This window comes from Hyperolius riggenbachi, chromosome 1, assembly GCF_040937935.1.
Source record: "Hyperolius riggenbachi isolate aHypRig1 chromosome 1, aHypRig1.pri, whole genome shotgun sequence".
Lineage (NCBI taxonomy): Eukaryota > Metazoa > Chordata > Amphibia > Anura > Hyperoliidae > Hyperolius > Hyperolius riggenbachi.
In genome coordinates, this window is record NC_090646.1 from 147,024,155 (window position 1) to 147,049,117 (window position 24,963).

At 44.8% G+C, this 24,963-nt stretch overlaps 1 protein-coding gene across 1 annotated transcript in view; it reads left to right on the top strand.

Moving 5' to 3' along the window:
- ACSL1 (acyl-CoA synthetase long chain family member 1) overlaps window positions 1-24,963 on the top strand; it is a 137,598-nt gene that overhangs the window by 23,636 nt on the left and 88,999 nt on the right. The window contains exon 2 of the mRNA XM_068273498.1: window positions 16,326-16,541. Coding sequence (XP_068129599.1) covers window positions 16,347-16,541 — 195 coding nt within the window. The 5' untranslated portion in view covers window positions 16,326-16,346. The remainder of the gene's footprint in view (window positions 1-16,325; window positions 16,542-24,963) is intronic.

Here is a 24,963-nt window from a genome sequence, read left to right on the forward strand (position 1 = left end):
CAGAAGTTGCATTACACTTATACACAGAGGACAAGCATTTACAGCAGAGGACAAGCATTTACAAAGAAAAATACATTATATTGCACTAACATTTGCATTACATGCAAGAGCAGCAGTTAAACAGTACCCGTGACAGGTCAAAAGACATAAAATGGCCTATCATTAGTTATTGTGTGCAGATGGGAGTATGTGGAGGGAATTTAGGAGGCTAACGGCCGCGGGAAAGAAAGAGTTACTGTGTCTGGAAGTCCTTGTGGAGATGGCCCGAAGCCTCCGTCCCAGTGGGAGCTGACAGAAGTAGCGGCGGCCCGGGTGAGTGGGATCGTTGGCGATCCTCGGCGCCCTTGATCTCAGCCTTCTCTTGTGTAGGAGGTCAAGTGGGGGAAGAGGTCTCCCAATGACCCTCTCCGCTGCCCTGATGACTCTCTGAAGTGTGAGCCTGTCACTGGCGGTGGCGCCAGTGTACCAGACCAGGATGGAGGAGCAGAGAATCGATTCAATGGTGGCGGAGTAGAAGCTGGTCAAGATCTCTGGGGCCATGCCGAACTTCCTCAGCTGACGAAGGAAGTAGAGTCTCTGCTGGGCTTTCCTTTGGATGGCAGTGATGTTAGGCCTCCAGCTGAGGTCACTGGAGATGGTAGTGCCCAGGAGGCGAGCACACTGCACTCTGGCCACTTCCGTACAGTCAATGTGAATTGGTGGTGGGGTGGGTGCGGACTTCCTGAAGTCGACGATTAGCTCGACGGTTTTTGTAGTGTTCAGTACTAGCTTGTTCTCCTTGCACCATTGGGAGATTCTTTCCACCTGGTGACTGTACTCCTGGATGTTGTCCTTGGTGATGAGACCGACAATGGTGGTGTCGTCGGCGAACTTGATGACCTTGACCGAGTCTGCCTTGGATCTGCAGTTGTTTGTATAGAGGGAGAACAGCAGTGGAGACAAGACACAGCCTTGGGGGGCACCGGTATTCGTGGTCATGGTTTGTGAGTAGATGCCACCCAGCCTGACAGTTTGGGTCCTGTTGGTGAGAAAGTCTGTAATCCAGAGGCGCAGGCTTGGGTGCACACCAAGTGTGGCTAGTTCTTCCTGTAGGATGCGTGGACAGATAGTGTTAAATGCCGAGCTAAAGTCCAGGAGTAGAATTCTGGCATACGTGCTTGGTCTGTCAAGGTGCTCATAAATGGACTCCAAGCAGATGTTAATAGCGTCATCAGTGGACCTGTTCGCCCTATACGCGAACTGATGGGGGTCTAGAAGGGGCAAGGTGGAGATCTTGAGGTTGGATAGGACTACTCGCTCCAGAGTTTTCATTATGATGGACGTAAGGGCCACCGGCCTGAAGTTGTTCAGGTCAGGGACTCCCTGTTTCTTCGGGACAGGTATGATGGTCGACCTCTTGAAGCATCTGGGGACTGTGCCTTCACTTAGTGATTTGGTGAAGATGGTGGAGAGGATGGGAGCGAGTTGCCTGGAGCAGGTTTTAAGCAGGCTGGAGACACGCCGTCCGGACCTGGGGCTTTCCTGGTGCCTAACCTTGACAGGAGTTTCAGGACATCAGCCTCGCTCGCTACTGGAGAAGGAGGTGGGCTCCTGATGTTCACTGTGGGGCGAGAAGGGGGATTTGGCGATTCCAGGTGACCCCTCGGTTCTACCTGACTCTCGAACCTGCAGTAGAACTTGCCGAGTTCTTCGGCTAGCTCCGGACTGGGAGGTGCGTGTTGGGGGGGGGGGGGGCTTGTAGTTGGTGGCAGCCCTAAGCCCCTTCCACACAGCTCGAGTGTCATTTGAGCGCAGGTTTTGTTCCATCCTCTCAGCATAGACTCTTTTGGCAGCCCTCAGTTCTCGACTTAGGTCATTTCTCGCCCTCCTGTAGTCCTCCTGGTTGCCTGACTTGTGTGTGTGATCTCTTTTTGCCTCCGCAGATGCCGTAGCTTGTTGGTGAACCACGGCTTGTTGTTTGGGTAGACCTTGAAGAATTTGATTGGTACGCACGAGTCTTCACAGAAGCTGATGTATGAGGCAACATTGTCTGCCCACTCATCTATGCTTGTTGATTCCAAGGACACCCAGTCAGTGCAGTCGAAACAAGCTTGGAGTTGGAGCTTGGCCTCATCCGACCATACTTTGGCAGATTTAAGAGTCGGTTTTGCAGATTCTAGCGCCTCTTGTAGGTGGGGATCAGGTGTATGACACAGTGGTCAGAGGCGCCAAGAGCTGCCCTGGGACTGCTTTGTAAGCACCCTTCAGTGCTGTGTAGCAGTGGTCAAGAGTGTTCACGCCCCTGGTGGGGCACTCCACATGCTGGTGGTAACGTGGCATCTCCTGGTGAAGATTAGCCTTGTTGAAATCACCCATAACAATGAATAGTGAGTCTGGGAGGGACGTCTCCCATTGTGAGATGGTCTCGCTGAGGTCCACTAAGGCACCTCTGACATCAGCGTCGGGGGGAATGTACACACCGACAAGAACATAGGAGGAAAACTCACGTGGCGAGTATGGCGGCCTGCAGTTGATGAGTATGAGTTCGAGGTCGGGGGTGCACTTCCTGGTGAGTACTGTCGTGGTGGTGCACCATGAGGAGCTGATATAGAAGCAGACACCGCCGCCTCTTTTCTTCCCGGAGAGGACAGGGTCCCGGTCTGCACGGGAGAGGCTGAAACCTGGGAGGTGTAGAGAGTTCTCAGGGATGTCCTCGTGTAGCCAAGTTTCTGTGAAGCAGAGGACAGGCGTCGTTCTGCTAAGGACCTTCTGCTAAGGACCTTTATTCCCTAAACTCCCCCTGGGGACTCCTGATATCCCCCCCCCCGTGTACTGTATGCATCTATCCCCCCTGATCACCTGTCAATCACCCCCTGTCACTGCCACCCATCAATCAGCCCCTAACCTGCCCCTTGCAGGCAATCTGATCACCCACCCACACCATCAGATCGCCTGCAGACCCGCCGTCAGATCACCTCCCAAGTGCATTGTTTACATCTGTTCTCTCCTCTAAACACCCACTAATTACCCATCAATCACCCCCTGTCACCACCTGTCACTGTTACTCATCAGATTAGACCCCTATCTGCCCCTAGGGCACCCAATCACCCACCCACAGCCTCAGAACGCCCTCAGATTCCAGCCCTGATCACCTCGCCAGTGCATTGCTTGCATCTATTCCCCCCTATAATCACATCTTGAGACACCCATCAATCACCTCCTGTCACCCCCTAGCACACCTACCCATCAGACCAGGCCCTAATTTGCCCCGTGTGGGCTCCTGATCACTCGGCCAAACCCTCAGATCCCCTTCTGATCACCTCCCCAGTGCATTGATTGCATCAATTTTCTCCTCTAACCACCCCCTGAGACACCCATCAATCAGCTCCTGTCACCCCCCCCCCCCCCCCCAGCACTCCTATCCATCAGATCAGGCCCAATACAACCTGTCATCTAAAAGGCCACCCTGCTTATGACTGGTTCCACAAAATTCACCCCCTCATAGACCACCTGTCATCAAAATTTGCAGATGCTTATACCCCTAAACAGTCATTTTGAGACATTTGGTTTCCAGACTACTCACGGTTTTGGGCCCGTAAAATGCCAGGGCAGTATAGGAACCCCACAAGTGACCCCTTTTAGAAAAGACACCCAAGGTATTCTGTTAGGTGTATGAAGAGTTCATAGAAGATTTTATTTTTTTGTCAAAAGTTAGCGGAAATTTGATTTTTATTGTTTTTTCACAAAGTGTTATTTTTCACTAACTTGTGACAAAAAATAAAATCTTCTATGAACTAACCATACACCTAACGGAATAGCTTGGGGTGTCTTCTTTCTAAAATGGGGTCACTTGTGGGGTTCCTATACTGCCCTGGCATTTTAGGGGCCCTAAACCGTGAGGAGTAGTCTAGAAAACAAATGCTTTAAAATGACCTGTGAATAGGACGTTGGGCCCCTTAGCGCACCTAGGCTGCAAAAAGTCACACATGTAGTATCACCGTACTCAGGAGAAGTAGTATAATGTGTTTTGGGGTGTATTTTTACACATACCCATGCTGGGTGGGAGAAATCTCTCTATAAATGGACGTGTGTGTGTGTGTGTGTGTGTGTGTGTGTGTGTGTGTGTGTGTGTGAATAAAAAAAAAAAAAAAATTGTCATTTACAGAGATTTCTCCCACCCAGTATGGGTATATGTAAAAATACACCACAAAACACATTATACTTCTTCGGAGTACAGCAGTACCACATGTGTGGCACTTGTTTGCAGCCTAACTGCGCTAAGGGGCCCAAAGTCCAATGAGCACCTTTAGGATTTCACAGGTCATTTTGAGACATTTGGTTTCAAGACTACTCCTCACGGTTTAGAGCCCCTAAAATGCCAGGGCAGTATAGGAACCCCACAAGTGACCCCATTTTAGAAAGAAGACACCCCAAGGTATTATGTTAGGTGTTTGACGAGTTCATAGAAGATTTTATTATTTTGTCACAAGTTAGCGGAAAATGACACTTTGTGAAAAAAAAAAATTTAAATCAATTTCCGCTTACTTGTGACAAAAAAATAAAATATTCTATGAACTCACCATTCCTAACAGAATGCCTTGGGGTGTCTTCTTTCTGAAATGGGGGCATTTGTGGGTCCACAAGATCCACAAGATGCCCCTGCACCATGGACACACCAGGTTTAGTATTTTTTTTTTTAATCCCCCCCCCCCCCCAGATTTTTGCCCTCTAAACCTAGGTGCATCTTATGATGGAGTGTCTTATGGTCCGAAAAATACGGTAATTATGACCTTTTTCTTGTTTACACTTTTAATCAATCAGGACTATTTTACTGGCCCACTTAGAAAACTACTTCTGATGAATACTCTTACTGTGAACCTGCTGAGGTGGCACATGGTATTTCAGGCTGAAGATGCGAGAGTCTCCCTGTCCTAAACATAGTGCAGATGTCATCAGCATGATGGCAGTTCCTATGCAGCCAAGAAACCGACCACAGAACATGACAATGCATAAAAGTAACTAACTGTGAGGAGATATGTCTTGGGGTAAGAACACACAAGGCAGAATCGCAAGAGTTTTCCCCATAGCACAAAGTGGAAAATGTATTTGCGATTCTGCCTAGTGTTCCTACCCTGATACTTCAATATGCTGATAAGGTTATATTTGTTTGAAGGATTGCTTTAAGGTAATGGATATTACAATGACCGCTATTGAAGGGACTGTATTAATGCATGATGGGGAAGATAAGTTGTGGTGGTTTATTTTATTTATTTATTTTTTCCGTTATGGACCAGTCATTTTCACCTGTAACCGCTTCTCTCTTTCATTCGCCCGTAACTTTATCACAACTGAATGATCTATCTTATTTTTTTCACCACCAACTAGGCTTTCTTTGGGTGGTACATTTTGCTAAGAATTATTTTATTCTAAATACATTTTAACGGGAACAAGCTTTTGGTCCTTTTAAAAATAGTTTTAAAATACATGCTACCATAATTAAAACTCACATCTTTTATTTGCCCATTTGTCCCGGTTATTACTGTTTAATTGTGTCCCTATCACAATTTGACGCCAATATTTCATTTGGAAATAAAGATGCATTTTTTTCAATTTGGCATCCATCCATTAAAAATAGGACATTTACACTCTTGACATACGAATTAAAAAAAAAAAAAAAAAAAATCAGTTCCTAAGGTAACTGTTTTTTTTTTTTTTTTAATGCAAAATTTCAGTGGGTAACTACGGGGAATAAAATATATGTAGGTGCAATTTTGTTTGGCCAAAAGATGTCCTCGCGCATTATTTCATGTAACCGTACTATAAGTACGCTAAACAGGAAGTAATGCATGGACATGTTACTTCCGACATCACAATGATGCAGGCATCTATCATTGATGCTGGGCTAACAGGCGGTGGTGAACGAGAGTGCAAGAGCGGAAGTGGTGAGATGCGTATATCTACGCCCCTGGTGGTAAGATGAAGTCTCCGTTGGTGTAGATATACTGTTCTTAAAACATTAACTGTTTAATACATAAAATTAGTACAGGTTGTCCCCTACGTACAAACAACCCGCCAATACGAATAGCCTAAAAATCTGAAATTTGAGTTTGTTCCTACAGACTTAAATTTCAGATTTTTAGGCTATTCGTATCGACGGGTCGTTTGTACGTAGGGGACAACCTGTACTAATTTTATGTATTAAACAGTTACAATATTTTACTACAGTACACTGAGGGCATCAGGGGACAGAGGTGGACATAGAGGAGGTACAGGGGTCAGCGATGGCAGTGTTTCAACTTATGGATAGATTCGGGTAAGAAATGAACCTACAGTTCCCATCTCGATTGTTAACTGGGCACTATCTGTATCTGTGTCCAGGCCAGGAACGGATTTTCTGTGTATTCTCCCCATGTTAGTGTGTTCTTCTGCTGCTGCACACTCAGTTTCCTCCTACTTCCTAAAAGCATACTGATGAGTTTCTTCCCTTAAAATAACCTTGGTCTGTAGAGTCCATACACACCTGTGACTGATGTCACCTGTCGGGGATGGAAACCTGATCCTTTGGGCGACATCACTGGGCCAACACTGTACAGATGCTTAAAGGACTTACGAGGTCAAAATATGAAATTTTGATTACCTGTTTCATATTTGATTCCACGGGCGAGTTCCTCAGTGCCCTCCGTTCAAATGCACCGCAAAAGTATCCTTTTTATTTTCCCCATGCTACGACCCGACCCCACTGTACGGGTCGTCTCCTATTCCTCAATCAAGATGGCCGCTGCTAAGATCCGCGGCTGCGCAGTACGCATGGCGGAGAGTGCGGCTGCGCAACTCTCCGCCCTCGCCCAGCCGCGTACTTGCTGACAGCGTCCTCCTAGTTGTCAGCGTCCGTGCGGGGGGGGCGCGGCCTCACATGCACTACTAGCAGAGATGTGAGCGCGCCCGCTGACACTAGGATGCTGTCAGCGAGTACGCGGCTGGGCGAGGGCGGAGAGTTGTGCAGCCGCACTCTCCGCCATGCGTACTGCGCAGCCGCGGGTCTTAGCAGCGGCCATCTTGCGTGGGGAATAGGAGACGACCCGTACAGTGGGGTCGGGTCGTAGCATGGGAAAAATAAAAAGGATACTTTTGCGGCGCATTTGAACGGAGGGCACTGAGGAACTCGCCCGTAGAATCAAATATGAAACGGGTAATCATCAAAATTTCGTATTTTGACCTCGTAAGTCCTTTAAGACAAGTTCTGTTGCTTTTCATGTAAGAGGGGGGTGGGGAAATGGAGGGACAACAAAGTTTTTGCATCACATGCGTGACGTCATGCAGCAGGGTAAGTGGTGCACAAAGGAATAAGCCATATTTCGGCCTAGTTAATCCACCTGGTGGATCGCTTGCAGATTGAGGGCCACTGTACATGCTGAATTATCGGCTGAGGCGGTCTTAATCGGCCGCTTCAGCTAACTACAATCCAGGGTGTGCACAGAGCTTAAAGGGGTTCTGTGGTTATTTTAAAAACAAAAACTGACATTTGTATAGTTAGATGTTAGATAATTGGACGGTAACCGTTGGCGGCGGGGAACAGAGGATCTCAGAGGAGGGCGTGGGACAGGACAGCTGCCGGGGGCCGGTAGAAGCCCCAGGTAAGTGTCTGGTTCTAAAAACTAAGAACCCCTTTTATGGGGATACTAGACGATTTTGGTAGAAATTATATTGTTAAGTTGGTGACCTGACTCTCAAAAGTGCCGCTAAATGCATTCAAATAATTTAATTAGAATGATTAGAAATATAAAACTCAATATTATTAGGGTACTTGTGGCTTCTGCCTCAGAACAATAATATAAGTGTAATGTAGTCAGAATAGGTCTTAATGTAGAGACTAGATTCAGTGCCCGCCTGTGGGATTCTGTATTGTGCCAGGAGGGGGTAGTGTTGTGTTTGGGAACAGCTGCAGTCAGCAAGCAGAACTTTGTACACCTGTTTGAGTACTAGAAGACTTTTTGTCACTAATTACAAGCATCTTTTTATATAAAAGGAAGAATTGCCCAGAAACATTTATGTACAGATAATCCACTTACGGTACTCCAGGATAGTGTTCCTAGTTATTATGTAGATGTTATACTGCCTTCCTGAAAATATGTATTGTCTTTAAAACATCTGGGGTTGTATGCTGAAACAGCGTGCTATATTGAGAATCCTTTATAAAGTCCCCCTTCCCACTCCAGGGTGGGGGATTCAGTTTGGCCTGCAAGCAGGGTGAGTCACCATGGCCCATGTTGAATTTATTTCACCTCTAAAGCAATGTACACATGCAATGAGGAATCTTTACTCGTTTACAGATGCGTTACTAGCCTGCAGGCTAGAAGCACGTTCTGTTGCTATGCGTAGTGACATAACACAGCGACTGGGTGAGTGGAGAGAACAATGCTCTTGGCCAGTGTTCAGCCAACTACATGCTCACTCACACACACTCTCGATTCTCGCCCAAGTTTCATCTCACGTGTACGGGGCTTCAGTTTTCTCCCAAGAGATATTTATCTGTAAAATACCTGTAAAAGCCTTCAGTAAGCACAAAAATAATCAGTGATAGATTCCTGGTGGTGGGTAAAATTGGTCAGTGATTGGCCAATAAAAATTGGATGTGTGTATCCACCCTATGTGTTGAATAGTTATATTTTTTTAAAAAACTATTTCTTAGGAGAAAACTCAAGAGAAAATGTAATTGCATAAGGGCCCATATGTTAACTTCTCCATTAGAGATCATCAAAAGTATGTATTTTCTCCTGGGGTGTAAATACAATCCCAGCTGCTGTGGGGAGGAAGTGGGTCCCGGAGATCTTTGGAGGGCAGCAAAAGCAACACCACTTCTCCTTCTCATCTTTGCTGTAGCTGTTGGTCATTTGCTATGAAGCTCAGTGGTAAAGCAAGGGATATTGTGCAGAAACAATCTCTGCAGCCTTCCTTTTGGCCTGATGCCCTGCACAGTACCACCGCTCCTGCTTAGTGATCTGTAGCCACTTGTTTGCTTCAGAGGCACGACTGTACTAGTGCATGCACACTGGGTACGCTCGTACACGATGCTCAGTACCGGCACAAGAACGTGTCTGACACTTGTGTGATCAATAGACAAAAGAACAAATCAAACCCCCCCCCCCCACCCACCCCCCTTCCCCTTCTTGGTCATCACCATTGCCTCACTGGAGGCTGAACTTTCAACATTGCGCCTGTGTATTGCCCCTACCCCGTCATCCCTCTTCCCAGTCTGGTTGGGACGTATTCAACATCCAGTGGTTGGTCACCACTCTTGTGGCCCATGCGACAGTTAAGTCGCATGGACTGCCTGCTAACATTGGGGCCAGTGCGTCATTTTCGTCGCATGGATGGCCCCACACACAATTGGTGTATTGATAGCCACACGCCTGCGAGAATTAACTGTTCCAGAAGTACGTGGAGGTTTAGCAGTAGTCAGCCCAGCAAACCATGGAGGAACCGCTCCCACTTGGACCACAACATACCGGTGGGCTGCTTCTCTCGTTCCAAGTTGTCACTCATTCCACGCACCGCGTGGCTGCAGTCATATTTGACACCTATAAGTTTCACCCAAGATCGCAACTGATTTCATGCACGAGCGAAAACCTGATAGGAACGAGGCTGGTTTGCATAAATTTGCATCCAGCAATTTTAATTTTTTTTTACGTTTTAGCTTATGAGTTTTTAGACACTCCTACTTTTTATGCATAAATTGCATCCTAAACCTTTTTATTTTTCTAAGTTTAACATACATTGAATAAAGACAAGCCTTTTTATTATGTTTTTATTCTGCCTGAACGGGGGCTTTTCCAAACACAAGAGGAGGACCCATTTCCTGTCTCCTTAACCTCCCACTCCGGAGAGTTAAAAGTAAGCCGTGAGTGTCGTCGCGTCACCTGACGAAGACGTGGTTGACGTCAAAACGCGTTGACGGCAGACGGCTCTAGCGCGACCAGGCCCCGCCCACCGCACCTCGCTCCACGCTGACAACCTCGCTCCTGTTTGCTCTGGCCAAGCACAGGAGTTGGGAGAGGTCTGCTGGCAGGCTTGAAGAGCGCAGATGTTCATATACATAGTGTAGGTGTAACCATTAAGCGTGTTTTTAGCAAAGAAGTTAATGCACCAAGGAGCGCTCCTGTCTCTCTTTTTCACTTGTGTGATCAATGATCCTAAAAATGGGGCTTGTCAAACACAAGCCCATTGGCCAAATGCAGCCCCTACTTGCCATCTTATGTGGCCCTCCAGAGCTTCAAATGTGCATCGTTGTAAGCAGCAAAAGAACCACAGCACATTGCCTTCTTATTCAGACAAGCACACCAATGACAGTGTTTTTGTTTGATTGAAATACTGTCGATTTGAGGTGGGGTAGAGCAACAACCCATGGGACCCCTGAGGAAAATTACCATGGGGCCCCCTGTTGACATCCAAACCCGCTCATGTGCCTAAGACCCAAGCCAAACCCCCCCAGCTACCTCAGCTTGCCGAAAAGTCTAGGGGGGAAAGGGAAGGCTAGCCTCTTGCCTTGGGCCACATTTTATCTTGAAACTTTCCTGCCGAAGCACTGGGACAGGTAAATATAAAACTGCTCCACTGTGCTATCGTGGCGCCACTTTGAGACCGTTCAATAAATATTAAATCTTCATAAACAATTTGGCCTGCGACTTAAACTAGGTTTTAGATTCTGGCCCCTTACTTGAGTTTAAAATACATATATCCAGGCACATCGCCTCTAGTTAGGACATTAAATAAGTTATTAAGGAAAGGGAGGTGCTGAAGGGGGTGTGGCTTTTAACTTAGCTGTAGGGATAACCAGGGTGCAGCTAAGGTTTTTGTGGCCCCAAGCGGACTGTAGGAAGCCGCGGCGAAAAATGGGTGTGGCTATCCCGCATAAGTGGGCGTGGCCATGACATGTGGGTGGAGCTGGAGGGCAGATTGGGGGCGGGGCTGTTTGCAGGGAAAATGGATGTGGGGGTGATTGAGGCGCGCGCCGCGCCGAAAGATGGATTTGGCCATGACATTGTATGGGCGGAGCTTAACCGTAGCACAGCAAATATAGCCAACTATGACCATTAAATAATAAATGCAGCAACAGTTACCCCAGACACCAGAAAATAAAAACACAATTTGTGCAACATTTCAACAGAAAACAAACAGAATTTGGGCCACATTTCAGCAGAAATCAACGCAATTATGGCACATTTTCAGCAGAAATCAAACGCAATTTGGGCACATTTTCAGCAGAAATCAAATGCAATTAGGGCACATTTTCAGCAGAAATCAAATGCAATTAGGGCACAGTTCAGCAGAAATCAAACGCAATTAGGGCACAGTTCAGCAGAAATCAAACGCAATTGGGGCACATTTTCAGCAGAAATCAAACACAATTAGGGAACAGTTCAGCAGAAAGCAAACACAATTAGGGAACAGTTCAGCAGATATCAAACGCAATTAGGGCACATTTTCAGAGCTGCAAAAAGAAAAGAATTTACTCACCTGGCACTGGCAGAAGTCTTCTCTCCCCGTCTCCTCTCCTGGCCGGCTCCTCAGGCGCGCAGTTCCTACGGAGCTCCCTCCCACCTCCAATCTCCCGCGCTGATTGAATCAGGGCTACGGGAAGATGGCCACCCGAAGCCCTGAAACTGGAGGCATATAAATAGTCTCCAGAGCAGGGCTTGGCGGCGGCCCATCTTCCCGTAGCCCTGCCCTGCTCTGCCAGCCCCGCGGGGCTGCGGGGGAAAACAGTGACGTCACGCCGACGTCACTGAGCCGCCGAGGCCCCTACGATCTTGAGGCCCCAAGCGGCCGCTTGGTTCGCTTTAATGCCTCGCGGCGCCCCTGGGGATAACAGTTGTGCCTGGATGAGTGAATCTGTGAATTCATGTGTTTGAACATTTGCATGCGAGAGTGCGAGGGGTTAATAGATTTTTGCTGTTTTTCTAGCCACTCCCCCTTCAGCACCTCCCTTTCCTTAATAACTTATTTAATGTCCTAACTAGAGGCGATGTGCCTGGATATATGTATTTTTTTCTTATTGACCCTGTGGCTAGGGTCTAATTCAGTGCACCCCCTCCTTCCCCTGTATGTGTTTGTCAGCATGCACACAGCTTATGCTGGTGTATGTGCATGGTGCACATGGACACATAACGTTAGCTCCCTTGTGCGATTGGTAAGATGCACTATCTGTCCCAGGAGGAGGACGTCAGGATGTGTGCTCCTAATCCATTGATAGGTTTGATGCAATGATTGTGTTTGCATGTCTGCACTATGCATGTTACAGGGCCAGAGTTAGGACACCTATGTTTACCTGGGTACTTCTGCGCAGTATAGGTGACTAAGCATAAGAATGCATTCTTCTGTGAACTAAAACCCTGGCTTTTAACTTACCGTAGCTGTAGGGATAACAGTTGTGCCTGGATGAGTGCATCTGTGAATTCATGTGTTTGAACATTTGCATGAGAGAGTGCGAGGGGTTAATAGATTTTTCCTTACTTGAGTTTGACACCTCTGTTGTAGAAGCCATTTCCATGTCTGCTTAATATTTTGTGGCTCTTTAAAATCTGCTGATACTTAGTGGCATTCTTTCTTCTACCCATATGTTTCCTGTGCCAATGACTGTCACACACCTGTCAGCTCAACAGTTCTACCTCCAAAGTTTGTGTTTTTTATTTCCGTCAAATGCTGTTTTGGGGCTGGAATAGTTCATGTTTGACATAACCTTGTTTCCAGGAGGCCTCAAGCTGTTGTTAATGCTGTTTGGCGTACTGTCAATATTAAATTCTGTGATCTTGTAGCAGATAAGGCTTCCTCCTGTTGACACTTCTGCGCAGATTGTTTGTACAGGCAACTCAGCAGTGTGGGACCGTGCAGCACCACTTCTGTGTTCGCCAAATTTTCCTTTAGGTCCATGGCAGTTATTTGCATAGACATTATATTGACCAGCAGACTAGAGGAACAATTTTTTTTAAAAGGGATTTATCTTTTGTCATCTTTGTCTGGTTAAGAAAGGGAACACGTTAATTTGGGTGTCTGATTTACATTGCAGCACTTGCATAACCTCATCTGTGGTTTAAGTTGAAGTTGAGCCTGAACTGTTAAGTTATTATAGCAACTTTTTATTCTCTGTTTAAGGGGAACCTAAAGTGAGAAGACTATGGATGCTGCCATCTTCATTCCCTTATTAACCATGCCAGTTGCCTGGCTGTCATGCTGAGCTTTTGGCTTCAGGTTGTTTTTGAGTTCCACACCTGCAACAAGCAGCTAGTGTAGTCAGAGCAGAGACAAAGCATCTGATCTGCATGCTCATTCTAGACCAGTAATGTATAGTATAAGAGGCAGAGCATCAGCACAGATGTCAGGTGACTGGCATTGTTAGGTAATAAAGCCAGCCTCAATATCGGTAAAATTCTGATCGTTACTGATATTTCTCTATGACCCAACCCTACTCTCATAGAGAACCCTCCTTCTGCCATTGCCTAACCCTCAACCCCCCCCCCCCCCCTATACTGGTGCTTAACCCTTAACTTCTCCCCCCCCCCCCCCCCCGGCAGTGCCTAACCCTTAAACCCCTCGCCGTAAAGCTGTGTGGGTGCCTGTCTCCCATTTCCTTGTAATACCGGCTTTATTGTGACTATTTTTCTATACCACGTATGATGCTGTCCATTTTGCCAGGAATTTTTGGGTGCCCTTTATACCTGATTCACTCCCTCTTTTCCAGAACATTTAGGATCTGCCACTTCACCCATGCATCAATTCCAGAATCTACCCACATTGTCCACACAAGCCATAAAACTTCCAGTAGGCGGTCTCCTTATATCTTCTTGACAGTGCAGCAACATCTTATCGGGTATTTCTCTTTCCAGTCTATCACGAATTTGCAGCCAGCCTTATCTGTCCTCATCATTCGTTCTCTGCTGTTCCTGTCTGCAAATTGCAACACTGGCTTCCATTTCACCTGGGAATAAAATTCATACTAATGTGCTTTGCCTTTAAATTTCTCCACTGCCCCTGACCCACTTACATTCCTGACCTTATACACAGATACACCCCTAACCACCCTGTCTGCTCCTCCAATGACCTAATAACTGGCTCAGTATTAGAGAAAAGTGCATGCTGCACTTTTCTCTAGGGCAGCTTCTACCTTTGGAATTTCCACCCTTGTCTCATTCATCAGGTTTGCTCTTGCCTTTCACACATTTTAAAAAAGCCCTCAAACCCATCTCTTTTTTAACTTAACTGTCTTCTTCTCTTAGGTCTTCAACTACCCACAGTTACATTACTGAATCCTGTTGTATACTATATTCCCCCACATCTCAGATTGTAGGGCAGGGTCACTTCATCCTCCTGTGTGGTAGTATGTGCTTATTTTTGTATGTATCTGCACCCTCTATTCATTCATCATATTCTGTGTTGGTGCTTTAAATTGTTTCCAAGGCAGAGTAAAATAACAACAAAACCAGATACTTGCCTAAGAGGGAAACCTCTGGATCCTGCAGAGGCTTCCCATGTCCTCTTGGACTCAACCGTTGCTGCCTGCAGACCCCCAGAACATATTCTGGATATTTTCTCATGGCCACGCTCTCCATGCATGAGAGCAGCCATACTACCCCCTGCACATGGTGTAGCTGTACTTGTGCTGCTGCAGCATGGTTGTGCTCGAAGAGGAGCACAGATGTACACTTCCAGAGGGCCCTGGGCAGAGGCGGTGGTCTGAAGGATGTGAAAAGCCTCTTAAGATCCAGAGGCTAAACTCTTCCAAGGTAAGTATCTTTTTTAAACTCTGCCTTCTGCTCTCTTTAATATAAACCTGAAGCCAATTTACAATAAAAAAAAAAACGATGCTTTCTAAGGAGGGGGAAGGTGCAGGGTCCTATAGAGCTTTTCCATTCCTCTCATCGTCCTCTAGTTCCAGCGATGTCTCCCTGTTCATATCTCCCGCCGCGGGAGGCTTCGGAAGTCTTTAGGGGGGCTTGGGCTTCTGAAGCCTCCGGCAGCAGAAGAGCGCAGCCCCTGACCCATCGGTTGGAGAAAAACTGGGCAGACTGCGCTGGAAAGAGGGGACCATGAAAGGACCAAGAAGACTGTATGGCACCCAGAGCCTTTCCTCTCCTTAGGTATCTTTTTTTCCTTCCCTTTAAAGAGACTCCGTAACAAAAATTGCATCCTGTTTTTTATCATCCTACAAGTTCCAAAAGCTATTCTAATGTGTTCTGGCTTACTGCAGCACTTTGTACTATCACAGTCTCTGTAATAAATCAATGTATCTTTCCCTTGTCAGACTTGTCAGCCTGTGTCTGGAAGGCTGCCAAGTTCTTCAGTGTTGTGGTTCTGCTATGCACTCCCCCCTCAGGGGGGAAAGAAACACACAAATGATCTCTTGAGATTCAAAAGGAAGGCTGTATACAGCCTGCTTGTGTATGGATGTATTTTCTATGTGTGGACATACTGTACATCAACCTACTTCCTGTTTTGGTGGCCATTTTGTTTGTTTATAAACAAACTTTTTAAAACTGTTTTTAACCACTTTTAATGCGGCGGGGAGCGGCGAAATTGTGACAGAGGGGAATAGGAGATGTCCCCTAACGCACTGGTATGTTTACTTTTGTGCGATTTTAACAATACAGATTCTCTTTAAGCAGACCAAACCCGCATCAATTTTTACCAGTAGATTCGATTATCCTGATCGAATCTGACAAATCTATAGCGCGCACACACCATAATTTCAACTAATTATGATTGGACCGGATGGAAAATTTTAGTCAACGCACAGTGGGGGGAGGTGGGGATTGAAGGAGTGTTAGTAGATCAACAGCTGATATTGTTGCACTTTATTGAACAGTGCTACGTTGCAGTTGGATAGATTTTCAATAAATTTCATGGTGAAGTCTATTGAAAATCTGTGTGTAGTGTATGGGGAGATCAGATCTCTCGCCCTCTGATCAGATTCAGATAAGAGAGGGATTGAGTTGCTTGCCGCATTGGGTGGCAATCTAAACACATATGAACACCTATAATTATAATTAAGGTAATAAATCAAGCCTTAGTTGTGCTCATGTGCATTGAAACTGTTTCTGTAGTTGTATTCCTCTACTGCAAAAACTGTGATATTCATTCAGTGCATCTAAATAGTTGGGTGAAAATGTGCTGGGGCAGGGTCAGACAGGATGATTGCAGCGTCTTTCTTTCTTCTTTTTTTGGCAACCATCAAACTTGCAAAACTGCTACATTGAGAAAGTTTACTCAGACATTACACTTTCAAGACATTTGTACACTTTTTTTTTTTTTCTATCACTGTGTGTTTGGCTCATATTTCTCTGCTCCTCCCACAGGTCTAGCGAGTACCAATAAAAATGCAAGCTCACGAGATATTCCGGAGTCTCAGGATCCCTGAGCTGGAAGATGTTCGTCAGTATGTTCGCACGCTTCCTACTAACACTTTGATGGGCTTTGGTGCATTCGCTGCTCTAACGACTTACTGGTACGCTACAAGACCTAAAGCCTTAAAACCACCCTGCGATCTGGGCATGCAGTCTGTGGAAGTCAAGGTAACTATTTGCTGCCTGTGTGACCTTGTGTGCATCACATTGAAGTGTGTGTATAATTCTACTGAGGAATAAGTGGTTAAAGAGTCTTTTGCATAAATGAAAGAAAGGCTTTTAGCAATCTACATCTGCTTCCTGTCAAACTAGTTTGTGTTGTCAGTGCGGTATGCGAACTTATAGAGTTACAAACCTGTGTGTGTAGGGACTTATTTTTGTGAAGCAAGCATGAATCCTCTGGTGTTAACCAGTTTTTACTAAATTTATGAAACCTTTGTAGTCAGTTCCCAGGGCAGTGACACTTGTACGTCTTGAGTAGTGGTGTACCATGTGCCATGTGTTTTTCAGTGGGTAGATTTGAATGATTTTGATTATTTTATGATATTGAATAGCTCAAGATAGCTTAAATCCTTTTGAACTGCCTATTTTAAAATTGCTGTATTCCAAGGACATGAACAGCCCCAAACGAGTGACTTTTTTTTCTGGAGTCAAACGAATGTTCTTGCAAGATTTTATGTGAGTGACTCCAGAACAATCTCCCAACTTTCTCTCAAAAACTCAAAAGCAATTTGATCAGAGAGCGAGAGATGGACAGAGACCTAAGATTAGAGCAATCATTTGACATTGAGAGTTTGAACTGCATTTGCTTTATTTGTAATATATTACCTCAAAAGTTTTCTGAACCAGCGCTCTGGACTAAAAACAAGGCATTTGTCTAGAAGGCGTTACGTGTCTAGTTTTTAAGCTATTCATTTTGCTGCTGTAGTCTCAGCTTTAGTTGTGTGCTGTGGTGTGTCTGTTGTGGTTGCTTGTTTAACCCCTTCAAAACCAGAGCAAGTTTTGCTTTTAGAACTGCTTCAGTTTATCCCCCGCTTTTTTTTTTTTTTTCTTCTTTTTGACTAATAAGGAACCTACAGTATCCAAAATTAGTTGTCAAATTTAGAATGGCTTCCTTTTATTCTCATATTCTATTTGTAAATTTACGGAGAGAAAAGTTGCATGCAACCTCCCATACAAGTTTGAAGAACTAAATTCCCTTAAAGAACAATGGCCTAACTTTCCACAACGTTTGCTAACATATGAAAAACGTGTGACTTTTACCCAAATGCACCTAACGTAGGAACATTATGCTGTGTGATAGTTTGAGATGTACACAAATGTAAGTACGGTAAATGCACCTCGCACTCCATTTCATTTAGAGACACCCCTTAGCGTGCATACACAATTTTGATTGACTAATTTTAGTGTAGTATGAGGGACAACAGATTTTGAATACTATAAAAATTGAGTAGGTAAGCTCTACTACCACATGTTTAAATTGGCCAATCAAAACTGGATGTGTGTATGCACCCTTAGGGCTACAGATACACGTTGTAATGTAATGCACACAACTCTTCTGCTGCAAAGTGGTGTGTGTATGAAGCTGTGCAGATTTTTTTTTTTTTTTTTTTTTTTTTTTTTTTTATCTATAAACAATATCTTTTAATTGCATTTAAAAAGATACAGATACAAAACAGCCGTATAAGAACAGAGAAGGGAGTAAGTGGGCAGTATACCCCAGTGGACAATAAAAGTGCACCTGAGAATGTAACTTTAATAAATATACATCCTAAGTAGCAAGCCACTTCCAAATGCCAGCGCTTAGAAATCCTCCAGTGTCTTGGCATGTCTTAGGCCTCTTGCACACTGCAAGTGATTCCGATTCAGATTCCGTTTTTTAATCAGTTTTTACATCCGATTCAGATTCCGATTTGCGGTTTGCTCCCTGCACACTGCAAATCGGAATCTGAATCGGATGTAAAAACTGATTAAAAAGCAGAATCTGAATCGGAATCACTTGCTGTGTGCAAGAGGCCGTAATAAGGGGTAATATACCCCAACTGTGAGCCCTGAAGAACCAAGAAGAAAGACGAGAGAAAACGTGAAGAAAGGAAAGCCGGATATGAGAAGGGGAATGCAGCAATCCACAGAGAGCAGTTGAGTTACAGAAATGCTTTTGACATGAACTGTAAAGTCATCCCAGATTCCAGTTGCTTCAGCCACACCCATCCCAGATTTTGTGACATACTGCAATGCACACAAACACTTTGGATGTATCTGAAATGGTCCGTATGAACGCACCTGACAAGCTCTGTGTGTGTCTGTTGCGTGTTTGCTGCATTAAACCACAATGCAGTGGACTGTATGAATGGGATCTAAAGGTAGATCACTGTAAAAGGTGCTATCGAAGACTCCTTCTAAAAGTTACTTGCTTGGCTGGTATGCTGATCCTCTGCCTCTTGGGCTAGGGCTGCATGAATAATCTATTAAATGGCACATAGCTGACAGTACAATCTAGTAGATTTGTCATTGTGCTAAAATGTTACCCTTTTGTATTAAATGAGGCATCTGCAGCTTAAAATGGCACAGGTAACGCCACAGTCGAAAGGCACTTGTGACTGGCAGCCAGGAGACTGAACTGCCAAACAAGTGAGTATTACATCCCCTCTCCCCAGCATGCAAAAAGTACCGAAAATGTCTTGCCTACTTTCTAGTACCTTAGCTAGAAGTAGAGCATTTTTCGGAATATAAGACACACTGTTTCTTCTCCAAAACTGGGGGGGGGGGAAGAAATTGAGTATGTCCTATATTCCAAATGTACAGTAAAAGTCACGCAGAGAGCACAGGGAAAGTACCTGCGCATCCAGCCGCCGGTCACTCACCGTCTGCGCCGGGTGTCCCCCTCATGTATAAAGTCTCCCTCCCTCTCGCTATGCTTCATGGCGGCATACTTCAGAGCAATCCTCAGTGACAATGAGCATTTCCCATTTCCAGTGGTATACAGGAAGTGCCATCACTGGTTACTTCCTGTATGTCGTGGCTGCTGCAATTGTGCAACGCTCACTGTCACTGTGGATCATGCTGAAGTATGCTTCCGGGAAGCACAGTGAGCAAAGTGACTTGTGCAAAAGGAGGCTGCCCAAGGCAGATGATAAATGGCGGCCGGTGGAGGGAGGACGGGGGATTTAACTGGGGGGGAGGGGGGGGGGAGAAAAGGCTACCTATAGGGGGGGGGGGGGGGAAGGCTACCTGTAGGGGGGGGGAGAAAAGGCCTCTACAGTGGGGGATGGCAAAAGCTTTGGGAACCGGGGTGCCCGCACTTCCGTCAGTCAGAGCCAGTCTAATGTAAGAAAAGCGCTGTTCGCATATCTCTCCAGCAGCTGCTGGAGAGATACATAGAGGGCGCACTTCTCCTGTGTAGCTGGCTGCGACTGACGTCGGAGGAAGCCCCAGGTATGTATAAAATCTTTTCAAGTTTTCAGCTCTGAGCCCTTTTAAGATAGTCGTACACGTAGCGATTTTACCCCTACAGTTGAACCTGCTAGAAATCAATGCCCTAACATGCCTGTCCAATCGATCATGAGAATGATTTTCCGTGGGTCAATACAGCGGCCCATAGTGGTACAGTGCAGCAGTTGTATAGATTTTTAATAATTCATGCTGAAATCTATTAATCTATGTGCAGTATGTGGGAGTCTTTGATCAAATCGATCCCTCTCTGATCAGATTCTGATCTGACAAGGATCGATCTTTTGGTCACATCTAGTAGTTTACGGCTATCCTTAAGGCCTGTACACATGCACTACTGTAATGCCTGACAGACTGTACACACGCACTACCGTCAGCAGAACACCCGCCCAGCGGGAGGGTCTGATGGACCCGTCGTTCGCTACAGTAGTGCGTGTGTACGCACCTATAAGGTTCATACACACCTAACTATCTGCCAAACTTGTAAGTGAACCTAAACTGAGGATATGGATTTTTCCTTTTAAATAATACCAGTTGCCTGACTCTCCTGCTGATCCTATGGGCCATATGCAATTCACTTTTTCACCTGAGTTTTCTCCTAGGAGAAACATTTTCATCTTTGATTTAAAATAACTTTTTAGCACTTTGCAATGGAAAAAAGTATCAAAAAGTAGGTAAAAAGTACTATCAAAATTATTTTGAGTATTTTTTTGCTTGCTGATGGTTTAAAAGGCGTTTTATTGACAAGTTATAAAATATCACCTAGAAGAAAACTCAGGTGAAAAAGTGATTTGCATATGGCCCTATGTATCTAATACTTTTAGCCACAGCCCCTGAACAAGAATGCAGCTAATCCAGTCTGACTTCAGTCAGAGCACCTGATCTGCATGCTTGTTGAGGGGCTGTGGCTAAAAGTAATAGACACAGGATTAGCAGGAGAGTCGGGCAACTGGTATTATTTAAAAGGAAAAATTCATATCCTTCTCAGTTTAGGTTCACTTTAAGCCCCATACAACTTTTGTTGTGAAATAAGTTTGAACAATAGCAAGCCTTTTTTTTTTTTTTTTTTTTTTTTTTTGTTTTGTTTCAATAGCTGATAAGATTGCTAAGAAGTCAATTCAACTGCTGGATTGACTTCTTATCAGCTTTTTTGAATAATTGCAAAATACTTTTTTAGTTGTAACTTGTTTTACAACAAAAGCTGTTTGACAATGTTGCATAAAGGACCGCTGTTGAGCGTGTGAATGGGGCTTAACAGACGAGTTTGACAGATAATTGGTAGGTGTGTATTAAGGCTCATACACACGTCGGCTTTTTCCAAAAGAAAATTCGTTTGGACGTCAAATTGGGCGTTTACAGTCGGTCGTTCAGCTGATAACTCTAGTTTTGACAGATCCACCAACGGATCCGTCAAAATCAGCGTTATCAGCTAAACTACCAACTGTACACATGCCCGACTTGATGTCCCGATGACTGGTCGTTTGGAAAAATCCGGCATGTATGAGCCTTTTATAGCAAAGATCTGTTAAAGCACACTTTGGCACTGATGTACTTAATCTCCTGTTGTACAGGTTCAATAACCTGTAGTAGCCTATTGTTCTGCCTACTGTTTACTTGCTCTTCCCTTTCCTTTAATCTGCCTTTCCGGTTCATTGATTTGGGCATGGTAGAGAACTATCTTTGCATTCAGCTTGTGTAAAAGCCTAGCATTTTGCATGGAGGCATAGTTTGCCAGTTTAATTCAAAGCATTTGCTCCAAATGGTTACTACGGTGCACCAGGTCTCAGTGTCTCCTCTGCAGAGTGTGCATTGGGTTGTTCAGTAACCTGATTAGGTTGGACAAATTAATGTGTTCAGTAGCCAGTTTATTAATTGAATGAGCTAGCGGAACATTTTTAGGAGCCAGCGCCATTAACAGTGAGAAACTGCAGAACTAGGTGCCGTCTGTAATTTTTAAGGAGCCCAGGTTTACTGGCTTGCGGGTTTTGTCCAGCCCTAACCTGCTGCTGACCTTCCATGTTTTGTTTTTGCATACACATACATTTCGGAGGCAGCGTTTTGATTCAATAGGTTGTTGTTTCCCGTATGAATTTGCATGAGGGAAACGGAAAGCTTGGCCTTAGAGATATTCAATGAGAAGTTGATGTAAATTTGGTTGATGTTTACCACATATGTAGATTGAAACTGGACCAAGCAAAATTGTCTTGTTACTGCAATTGCATACAAATTGCCACCAAATTTGAATTCGACTCAGCCAACTAATCAAGGAGTTGTCATTTTGTTTTGTTTGATTTGTCTTTTTTTTTTTTTTTTGTTTACTTGGTATGATTTTCACCAAATCACATTCAGTTACTAATTTTCAGTTTTTTTGTTTTTTTTTGTTTAACAAGCCTGTCTTCGTCATTAGGACTTAGAGAGACAAGTGGCTGGGCACCTGCAATTAAAACGCCATTTTATTAAATCCAATTAAAAATCAATCCATCTTACAGGACACAGAAGCTTAGGAGAGATGGTACAGCATGTAGGTAGGTCGACCTACCTACATCTCTCTACCTGTTTACAGTTGCTACTTCTGATTGGGCTTTGAACACTCCATTAAGACTGTGGGAGTAGTGCTACGTACACACATGCAAAAACGATCGTTTGTTGTGAACGACGAACGAACTTTTAATTGATGAAAGAACGACCTAAGTAAAGTTAGTTGTAAAAGGTGTGTAACGATCTGATCGTTAGAACGAACGTGACATCATGTAAAGCAACTATTGCGCTTGCGCATAAAAATGAGAAGTTTCATGGAGAAATAGCGAAATGCGCATGTCAAGCCTAGTACGAATGATCGTTTCCAATGATGTACTACTTCTGCAAACGATCGTCGTTGGGAAAAATCCGCCAAGCTAGATCATTCGTTTTGAGCGATCTAGCTCGTCCGTCGTTAGACTTCATGGTCGTTGGCTGCTTTTTTTCAAACGATCGTCGTTTGAAGTGATCGGGGAACGATTGTTTCAAACGACTATAGTCGCATGTGTGTACGCACCGTAGGTCCTGTGCACTGCTTTTTCTATATCAATTGGACTTAGGGAGAAGTGTGTCTGTGTCATGGGGGGGGGGGGGGGGGGTCAGTGGTGCTTTCTTGTGGCCCAGTAATGTGAGGTGTTTTATGTGGGACACACTCACTTTTGCTGCAGGATACTATATGCTTCACATGTTTTTCTTGTTTGGTGCCCTGACATATCCTGGGTCTACTGAGATGCTTGCAGTGGCCATGGTTAGCATGTGAGTCATTTCTGAGCGTGGAAATAAAATGCTTTGTCTGGCTTAAATATCATTCAGGAATTATATTTTTTTTACAGAGCTCATATCTATATCATCCAAGATTGAAAACTATTTTGAGCCAGCGGACTATTACTTATCAGTAACTGTCCAAATGCCTACCAAAAGATCATGGTTGATCTTTTGTGACCCCTGAAGATCGAGCATCCCCCTGAGTGCAACCAGTCCACAGGAAGCAGATTTTTGTAAAGGCTACAGAGGCCCATGCTTGGGGCGGCAGCTGGCCAGGGTGTGGCCGGGCATGAAAGCGGGACTGCTACATATGGAAGAAAAGGTTGCAAATAAGGTGCAACACATGAAACTGGAGAGCTGCTGGCTGCTGCCCAAGGGATCTGTATATAACTGAAGAGGGCTGCTGTACATGAAGGTTAGACATGGAAGAGGGGGCTGCACAAGGATTAGGAGGGTGGTGCTGCACATGGAAGGGGATCTACAAGACAGTTGGCCTAGGGGCGGAAAAAGTATAACTCTGATTTTGATGGGGCCAGGCACACAATTTAACTGGCATAGGAGGGGCTGGAAGATGGTCTTCTATAAAAAATCATGGGTAATAGGGTGGAAACCAGTCTTGCAGCTTAGAACCCCATTTCATACATGTTCTCTGTTGAAGAAGACCTCAAGGCAAAACTGAAAGTCCTCATACTTTTACATTAAAACAATACAGCACAATTTTTATGTAATTTTTTTATTTTGTTGGCAGCTGAGGTACAGTAAGTTCCGTGTTGTGCTGTACAGTTACGAAGGTCTGGTGAGATCCTAATCAGGTGATGCTGCTGGCAGCGAATGAACAAGATGATGTAAAGGCAAAGAACACCTGGTCATTGTGTGCCGAATTATAACTTATAAATTATGTAATCTCTCTGCTGAAGAGCTCGGGGAGGTGTGTTCTGCCCATCTGAAGCCTGTGATATCAGAGCCTGCACACTGCTTCATAACTGGCCCACGCTTCAGCCTCCATTTACCATTGTATACATTACTTTAAATCCTATTAAGGAATTTGGATTTTCTACCTACACTGTGTGTGGTTTTAATCGTCTTTTGTTCAAGGAAATATCCGAGGTTTAGTACTTATAACCGTTGCCAGTAACACATTGATTGTTTGGCCTTGGTTAATAACGCACTAATGTGATCCTAACATTCCATTACGCTCCTGTGCATACGCTTGTAAAACCTCTTGTGTAAATCATTCACTTGTGTAGCCCTCTCATGGATCTCTGCACCACAGACTTTACCACAGTTTCTGAAGTAAATTGATGCAGGTTAATGAAAATGTATGTAGTTTTAAAGTAAACTTGAAGTGACATAAAAAGACTTCCACTGATCTCTATAGAGCCTTCCCAGTCCCCTGTCAATGTTCTTATTCCACCGCTGTCCCCCAATTAAAATTTGTGACTCTTCGGCAGGGCTGTTGGAGTCGGAGCAATTTTTTGGTACTTTAGGTCGGTGGATTCATAAACTGAGGAGTCTGAGTTGGATGATTTTTGTACTCACTCCATAGCCTTGCAATGGCTGTGGAGTCGGAGTTGAGGTGTAGGAGCAATTTTGGGTACCTGGAGTCGAAGTCGGTGGTTTCATCAGCTGAGGAGTCGGATGATTTTTGTACCGCCTCCACAACCCTGCTCCTCAGACTCACACATGTGCAGTACAGATCCACTTGTCTTCTGAAGTCCTGCTTAAGGAGTCCTGAAGTCTTTCGACAGATCTGGTCCAATAACTTCACTGGGGACAGTGGCGAAATGAGGGCATGGAGAGAGGACTGGGAAGGCTCTATTGGATCCAGATCCTTCCCTCTTAGAATCTTGAGGTTGTG